General features: G+C 44.7%; 2 protein-coding genes across 4 annotated transcripts; one reads left to right on the forward strand and one right to left on the reverse strand.

Annotated features, from left to right (window-relative positions):
* The first annotated feature begins 701 nt into the window (after positions 1 to 701).
* LOC100216804 (RNA-binding protein-like protein) lies at positions 702 to 5,400 on the forward strand. The gene is made up of 9 exons (NM_001143203.2): positions 702 to 961; positions 1,051 to 1,197; positions 1,291 to 1,630; positions 1,709 to 1,932; positions 2,421 to 2,580; positions 2,656 to 2,777; positions 2,870 to 2,935; positions 3,765 to 3,831; positions 4,674 to 5,400. The coding sequence occupies exons 1-9, from the start codon at positions 905 to 907 to the stop codon at positions 4,931 to 4,933; spliced, it is 1,443 nt and encodes a 480-aa protein (NP_001136675.1). The 5' UTR covers positions 702 to 904; the 3' UTR covers positions 4,934 to 5,400.
* Positions 5,401 to 5,995: 595 nt separating this feature from the next.
* Positions 5,996 to 7,505, reverse strand: LOC100193814 (uncharacterized). 3 transcript variants are annotated; one of them, XM_035967713.1, is made up of 3 exons: positions 6,972 to 7,505; positions 6,581 to 6,702; positions 5,996 to 6,495 (listed from the first exon to the last, which is right to left on the reverse strand). In XM_035967713.1, the coding sequence occupies exons 1-3, from the start codon at positions 7,474 to 7,476 to the stop codon at positions 6,409 to 6,411; spliced, it is 714 nt and encodes a 237-aa protein (XP_035823606.1). In that variant the 5' UTR covers positions 7,477 to 7,505; the 3' UTR covers positions 5,996 to 6,408. The 3 variants fall into 3 exon arrangements, with proteins under 3 accessions (XP_035823606.1, XP_020408668.1, NP_001132369.1); XM_020553079.1 differs by having other exon boundaries at positions 5,996 to 6,702; positions 6,866 to 7,505; NM_001138897.1 differs by having other exon boundaries at positions 6,044 to 6,495; positions 6,581 to 7,403.
* Positions 7,506 to 8,034: the final 529 nt, after the last annotated feature.

Raw genomic sequence — 8,034 nt, forward strand, 5'->3', positions numbered from 1 at the left:
CTAATAATTAGTCTATTTACAGATTTGTTTAAATCCACTAATATTGTTTTTGGCTACTAGGTCGATCTAAACATGCCAACAACGCATATTGCTCAACAACATTTTATTAGAGCATCTTCAACAGCGTGACCTATAAAAATGTCCTATAATTTGAAAATAAGTATATTTTATAGAATTTAGGGCACCAACAAAACACCTCGCTCCAACAGTAAAGCTCTAAATCTAGATTATAGGGCAGCCCACTACGGTGTAGTATATTTGAGTCACTTGAGAGGGTGCCCTATAGTTTTTTGACAAAAAATTATGAAATAGGACATTGTTGGAGTAGTTTTTCCTGTGTAGAGTCCCATATTTCAATTTAAAGCACTAGTTTGAGGCATTGTTGGAGATGCTCTTATCATGTAAATCTTCGTTGTTAACGCTCGCCGTGTACATCGTTGGTGACCTTTTTTTGGGTGAATTAGGCGTCCAGCTACTGCTAGCGTGGTATTTAAGTTTCTTTCACACCTGGACTTGTTAGTTTTGATGTTAATCTATATGGATTAGATAAGATTGAATCGTGTTAATCCATGTAGATTAGATAAGATTGAATCGTGTTAATCTATGTAGATTAGATAAAATTGAAGCATGTCAACTATTTAAATCTGACTAAATTTCCTCCCATCCACGGAATAAACAGAAAAGACCTCAGGTTCCCAGACGAGAGACCATCAGATCACGGCTCCAGATCCGCCGTACGCATAAGCCCCAGCTGCCCTACCTGCGCACTCGCCTCCGCCTCCATCTCCTTCGCCACCAGACCTCAAGCGCGCCACACGCCGCCGCACGGGAGCCGCGCGCCGCACCCGCCGCCGCTTCTCCTCAAAACCAGAGGTCTCCCCACGTCCCCCGATCCAGCGTCTCCATGGCCGCGCCGCAGCCTGTCGCCCCCGCCTCCGAGGCGCCGCCGTCTGCGCAAATGGTAAGCAGCATCGCCGTTCTCTGGCCGAGATTTCAGCGGGATTCTTGCCGTGTTCCGGAAGCTGATCTAGTGTCTCTGTGCGAGCGCAGGTGGGCAACGCGTTCGTGCAGCAGTACTACCTCGTGCTGCACCAGTCGCCGGATCTGGTGTACCGCTTCTACCAGGAGGCCAGCCGCCTCGCTCGCCCCGCATCCGCCGCCGGAGCCGCCGGCATGGACTCGGTCACCACCATGGAGGTGAGCCACCGCTCCCGCGCACCCAGATCTTGCGCTTTAGTTTTATTTCGATCGCGATGCTGAGAAGTTTTGGGGCCTGCTGCGCCTACGCAGGCGATCAGCGAGAAGATAATGGAGATGGACGTGTCCAAAGCGGAGATCAGGACGGTGGACTCGCAGGAGTCTTTAGGCGGCGGCGTCGCTGTGCTCGTCACAGGTCACCTCACCGGCCGTGATGGAGTGCGCCGCGAGTTCTCGCAATCCTTCTTCCTCGCGCCGCAGGAGATGGGCTACTTCGTGCTCAACGACATCTTCCGCTTCGTCGGGGACATCCCTGCCTCTACCGCCGTTGAGGCGCAGCCAGAGGCGGTTGCTGTAGTCCCGCCTGTGGCTGCTCCACTTGCCAACGGCACAGCTACTCCTGCTGTGGAGCCTGCCACTCCTGATGATCATGGTGTGAAAGCAGAGCCTTCAGTTCAGTCGTGTTTTTCATGAGACGGATGGTAACAACACTATTCTTTCACTGTTTTAGGTGCCGTGCCACAGCAGGAACATCATGTTGTGGACCGATCACTGCCTCAACCTGAAGAGGACGAGGCTGAGGTTTACAATCCGCCGCAAGAGGAAGTAGTGGATGAGGAACAGCCTGTTGCTGAAGTGATAAATGAAGTTCCAAACAATGTGGCACCTGTGGTGGCAACTACAGTTGCCTCAGTGTTGCAGGAGGAGGCACCAAAGAAGTCATACGCCTCAATTGTAGGTTTAGAGCAAATTCTTCATGTTTTGCACTCATTTGCTGCTTATGCATTTAGCCTGTTCATGGATGATACAATTTTAGTCATCTTGTTTATAACTTTATCCTATACGACCTGCAAATTTTCTTTGCATGTCCACGGTTCAAAGATAAATGCTGGTTAATTCCAAAATCTGTTGGTACATATGAACTCCGCTAATCTGGAAGCATTATCCTGGACTCTGATCACTCTGGGAGAGAATTGATGTGATGTTCATGAGCGTGATGTATGCCTTTACTAACATGTAATTTCAAAGAGGATGGCAAGGAACTGTAGTGCAAAAATTGTTATGCTTGTGGATATGGTATTTCTTTGCTTTGAACTAACTGAATAGCCTGTTGCCTGTTTGGTAGAAGGCGATTTATTTCTACAACTGTGGAACATTAAGGTTTTTTTCCACTTTTTCTGCATTATTTATTAACAAAGTATTACAATTTCTCATTGTTGTAGGTCAAAATCATGAAAGAAGTTCCATTGCCTGCTCCTGCGCCTCCTACTAGGCCTTCACCACCCAAACTAGAGAAGCAGTCTCCTCCTCCTGCTACTCCTGTCACAGATGTACCGCCTTTCAGTTCTAACCCCGAGAACATCAATATCCAAGAGCCTGAAGGTGTTTCTTAAATCTAAGATTTCAATTCGACCTTTTCATTGCATTAGCCTCTCTTAACTTTGCTTCTTCTTTAAGTTGATGCACATGCAATATATGTGAGGAATTTACCTTTAAATGCCACTGAAACTCAACTGGAGGATGAGTTCAAGAAGTTTGGTACCATTAAGCAAAATGGCATTCAAGTCAGAAGCAATAAGGTACCTTTTCCCCCCTTGTACTGGCCTTGAGAGATTCTTTTTGCTTGTATAACTTCAAAGTTTAACATCAATGTTTTCACATGTAAATGTAGATTCAAGGGTTCTGTTATGGATTCGTTGAATTCGAGGATTCTACTTCTGTCCAGAGTGCTATAGAGGTAATTTTTGTCAATGTGACCAACTCAGTTTTTTTCTTTGCTGTTAGCTTGTTCATTTTATTTCTAATTGCAATACAACAGTATGAGCATTATCTGGTTTACTAATTCTACCAGTGTTCCTGTAGATTAATTAGGTAATTTTATGTCAATATGAGTGTGAATTGTCTTGTAAATAACCATGGTTTTTGTGTTGATTATTCTGGACATTAAAGGGCAGGTCTGGTGTATCGGTGAGAGTGTCTCACTGAGTCACCAGGTCGCTGGTTCAAAGCAACCTCTCCGCATTTGCGGGGGAAAGGCTTGCCTCAGTTTATCTCTTCCCCAGACCTCACTCATGTAGAGCCTCCTGCACTGTGTCTGCCCTTTTCGATCTGGACATTGACCCTTTTTTAATGCCTTCTAGATGGTCAACTTATTTTTAAGTAAAAAAAATCCTTTTAACATTGTTGAATAAATTGCTTGGACCTGGTCCTTTATAGGAAATGGCAGTTCTTTGAGGAAATAGTTTGTGCAGAATTTTCTGGGTTACAGACATGCAAATATATGTAGATGGATAAGCCCACGTTTGGTTGCCTGTGGTTTACACATATGTTGAGATCTAGTACAGTACTGATTTACTTTATATACCTTAGCTATTCAAATATATGTTGAGATCTAGTATAGTACTGATAAGGTCTAAATGTAAAATGTATAATGAATGAAATGCCCAGTGACCCAGTCTGTTTCTGTTTATTGGTATCGTTATGTAGTGCCTACCAGAGGTGAATTTCTAAAAGTACTTTTGGTGATTGATTATCCAATTTTAACTGGTTGTGCTTTTGATTTACAGGCTTCCCCTGTAGCAATTGGCGGTCGTCAATGTTACGTTGAGGAAAAGAGAGCACCTGGTTCACGAGGTCAGTTTATATACAAATTAATACCTAATACTTATGCAGTGTCTGTGACAATTATATTGTTGAGTCAAATGAATATGATGATTCATCCTGGTACCAGTATGATGACTCATCCTGGTACAAGGTCATCTCATCCATCTTGCGTTGGACTGCCTGAAGTCCCCTCAGAATGGTATTATGATAGTTGCCACAATCTTGTTCGAAAAGAAAAAGGCTCAAGTGGATAATTTTTTCATAGCTGTTTGTCTTGTATGTATATTATTTGCTCTGTATGCATTTTGACACCTGAACCTTTGTGGTTTATGTTGGGTTTCAACTCTAGACTACCCCAACTTGCTTCGAGACTAAAAGGCTTTGTTGTTGTTGATGTATCCTGGTACCAGTATGGCTAACATTAAATCAGTGGGGATTCTGCATTTTAGCTTATGGATCATAAGAGAATGGAGATGGATGAACCAATCCGAATTCAGGTTATCTGTAGATCCATGATTAGAGTAGCAAATTGCCCAAATTCTCTTATGTTATATAAATACACAAGAATATATTTGATCTAGGGAAGTAATCAAACTAGACTCCACTTTTTAGTGCTACCTTGCTAACAAGAGCATGATTGCATGGAGCTAGATTTTGTCGGGTATAACATGAGAGCATAATTTGTAAGTGCTTAAGCTGCAAAATTTTATTTGAAGGATCTCACTCGTACACCCAAATTTTCTCCCTCTAAATCTCATCGAGTGGTTATTATGGCAATATATTCGAGTGGTTGGTATCTGTTTCTTATACATGCTACTTCTTATTAGACTTTGTTAAATGACTTCCAATTCAACCCTCCTCCTTTCTTGTAGGCTCCAGCAGAGGCGGCAGGTTCGCACCAGGCAGGGGCAACAGTTTCAGAAGTGAAGGTACCAGAGGGCGTGGTAACTACGGTGGAGGAAGGGGCTACGGGAGGGGTGAATTTAGTTACAGGTCTGATTACGGGGTCAGAAGTGGTGGCAGAGGTGGCTCATTACGTGGAGCTGATGTTGGCTACCAGAGGGTTGACCATGCTGGATATGCTGGTGGTCGTGGTAGCCGCACAGCAGCTGCTGGCGCACCTTCAAAATGAGGGGCACCATAGCTGTTGCGCGTCTTTTGGGAGTGTTGTTCGGTGGCTCTAAGATTATTTTGAAGTTGGCATAGAGGCTCATCAATTGGTTCAGTGCGGGATTACAAGAGAAGCCTGGATACAAATTATGAGGGTTCCTGTCCTTGATCATTATTTTTGCAGGCAGCAAAAATGGTTACTAATTGAGTAATTGTAGATTAGACACCTATTCAGATGTAGTTCTAGTTTCGGTCGTCGACTGATGTGCCTTGTTGTCTTTTTTGCAACGCATCATCTAGGTTTTTGTTACTGCTGGTATTCATTTATTCTGTTGAATTGAGGTTAATAGCTTTTTTAGACTTGGAATAAGTGACAGTTTAGGGAAGTTAATAGTGGCTAGGGTAAGGATTTAAATGTTTCTTTGCAATGTGTCGACGCCAAAAGATTCTCTTAGTATTTATTATACTGACAATATTGGTCTTTTTTTGAATTCAGTATATAGTTACATATATTTACAAAGGGAATACGGCAGAACAAAAGTTTTTTTTCTTAAAAAAACATCTTTCTCACATAACTATCTTTGCACAGTCTATGATATCTTTACTGCTCACGATCATTGAAAAATACATTGGTGTCAGTTACGTATCCAACGGTAGCATGTTGGTTCAGATTAGGAACTACCAAGGTAAAAAAGAGTACACGATAAACTACTGTGTAAACCTGCCCAAGCCCTCGCTGGGTCGAAAACCCACGGGATAAGTCCATTCGTATGCAGGGTACCATCGGATTAATCTGATGCTCATGACCCCCTTCTTTATTTGTTTACTAGTCAAATACCCGTGCTCGCTACGGTTTTCTGAACAAAATAATTTGTCACGGTCTTGACGGATACGATTAGGATAAATCACTGTATAATTAGTACAAACTAGAACGGATTAAAGCTAAACAAATAGGTTATGATGTCTCCAAAAAGATCAGAGTCTTGACATCCCGTCTTATATGAGAAGTCATAAGTACGCGCGTGTACCTTGCATCATGGCTTTGAACCAGGAAGCAATAACAAAGTATTCACAAGTCTCGAGCAATATATAACCTAAGAGTTTATTGTGAAATATCTGTGCAGGTTCTTATAGCTCTAATCCATACAGTCTCATTAGGTTGTACAGTATAAATACATCAGTTGTACCACACTGATACACTGCAGCTAAGCCTTGCTCAACCTGGCCAGAAGACAGATTACTTACATCTTACTAAAGAGCATCGACCTAGGTGCCTATGATCAAACTGGAACTTCAACTAATCCTAACAGCCTGTTTGGAAGGCAGGAAAAATGTTTGTTCCTGTGTATTTCGTGTGAAATACAGTCTATACGAAATTCATGCGTTCAAAAATGGGCCTAAACATTTTCTACAAAACTTAGCAATTACTCGGGCCAGTCTAGCAACTGCAGACTTCGACATCATGAGCATCGTGGGAAAGTCGCAGTACACTGAGCATCAGTAGGTTCCTTCCGTAGTGTTCTCTTTTCTTTTAATCATAGTTCCATCTCCACGGTCGAGACCAGAACAGCAACGGTGCTGGAGCTACACATTTGTAACCAAAGTATTTCATCCTTCTTGCAGTAGTAATCATGCCATGAAAATCCTATCCTTGTTTCAACAACCCTACCTTGCTCTTCGTGAATGTCCACCATACAAGGGTATAGCCCGTTGATAAGCAGTGTTGATACTTGATAGGCACGGGGGCACCTGGTAGCAGCGACTTCGGAGCTGCACTACGCAAGAATAGAACTGCAACACACAAGCCCGATTGACACAATATTTTAGCCACAACCTTATTACATGGACAGAAAATATGGCAACAAAGAACTCAGAAAAGATCAATCCTTGAACTCCATATTCAGATAATCGTGAAACCATAAAAGGGCAGAAATTAGGGGAGTGCATTGCTAACTGTGCGAGTGCGACCGCCTTGAGATGCCAGCTTCCGCTTGTGTCCTGTGTCATTTCCTCCACTACACTGTACCATTTCTTCCCACTTCCGCTTGATAAATGCTTACCCCTATTTGCTCGCTCTCGGACGAATCCATTCGCCTGGCGGCACCACCGCCCCGAGAGGAAGAAGGGACTGGGCGTCAGCGCACGATGGCCACCGCCGCCTTGTGCGTCACCGACGCCGGCGACTTCATCGGGTCGTGGATCGTCAAAATCCTGCTCGCCCGTGGGTACGCAGTCCGGACACCTCCTGTCACGCAGATTGGTACGTGCTGGGCATTGGCTGCTGCCTCCCTCCCTCTCTGGAGGGATGGAGAGTCCGCCTTGCTGACGCTCTAGCATATCATCTGCAGCAAGAGGAGGGATACAGAGGATCTGAGCGGCCAGCAAGAAGTGGATATGGGGGGCGCCGTCTGCGAGCTGTGTGCGTCGGCGGGGGCGCGCGAGAGGCGGATCCTGGACTGCGAGCTTGCCGAGGGGCGCGGGGGAGAAGCAGATCGTGGACGTCGAGGTGAGCATACGGGAGGAGTGGCGAGCGGCTGGTTTATAGATCGGGGGTGGGGGAGGCATCACGAGGTAGTTGAGATGCCGAGGGGCGCGGCGGGAGTAGAGATGGCAATGGGGACCCGATCTCCGATTCCTCGCGGGGAATTCCCCTATTAGGGGACGGGTATGGGACTAATTTAGTCCCCGCGGGGATCTAAATGGGGGAAATTTTATCCCCGTCGGGTTCGCGGGGACGGGGACGGGGAACCGTCCCCCGTCCCCGTTCCCCGTGTACCCGCCCCACGGAACTTTTTTATTCAAGTTAGTCAATTTATTTGTTAGAATTATAGTAAAAACTCAATATATGACAGGTTATAAAATAGCAAACTAAACTCTAAAGTAGATGTCTCTTGTAATTTTCAATCTTGTTTGTTAAATCTGTATTATTTTGATACAATTAATTTAAATTTATATTTAAATATTGTACTTTTAGTGGGGATAGATTTCTCGCGGGGTTCCCCACGGGGATAAATTCCCCGACGGGGACGGGGATGGGAGAAAAAGTTCCCCCGTGAGCGTTCGCGGGGACGGGGACGGGGAATTTTCCTCCCCACAAAGACGGGGATGGGAACCCATTCCCCG

This window comes from Zea mays, chromosome 5 (genome assembly GCF_902167145.1).
Source record: "Zea mays cultivar B73 chromosome 5, Zm-B73-REFERENCE-NAM-5.0, whole genome shotgun sequence".
Taxonomy (NCBI): domain Eukaryota; kingdom Viridiplantae; phylum Streptophyta; class Magnoliopsida; order Poales; family Poaceae; genus Zea; species Zea mays.

Coding starts and splice junctions, on each gene's coding strand:
- LOC100216804 (NM_001143203.2), top strand. CDS start 905: ATGGCCGCGCCGCAGCCTGTCGCCCCCGCCTCCGAGGCGCCGCCGTCT. Junction 1,631..1,708: donor TGCCACTCCTGATGATCATG/GTGTGAAAGCAG, acceptor TCACTGTTTTAG/GTGCCGTGCCACAGCAGGAA. Junction 1,933..2,420: donor AGAAGTCATACGCCTCAATT/GTAGGTTTAGAG, acceptor TCATTGTTGTAG/GTCAAAATCATGAAAGAAGT.
- LOC100193814 (NM_001138897.1), bottom strand. CDS start 7,248: ATGCTAGAGCGTCAGCAAGGCGGACTCTCCATCCCTCCAGAGAGGGAG. Junction 6,496..6,580: donor GGACATTCACGAAGAGCAAG/GTAGGGTTGTTG, acceptor ACAAATGTGTAG/CTCCAGCACCGTTGCTGTTC.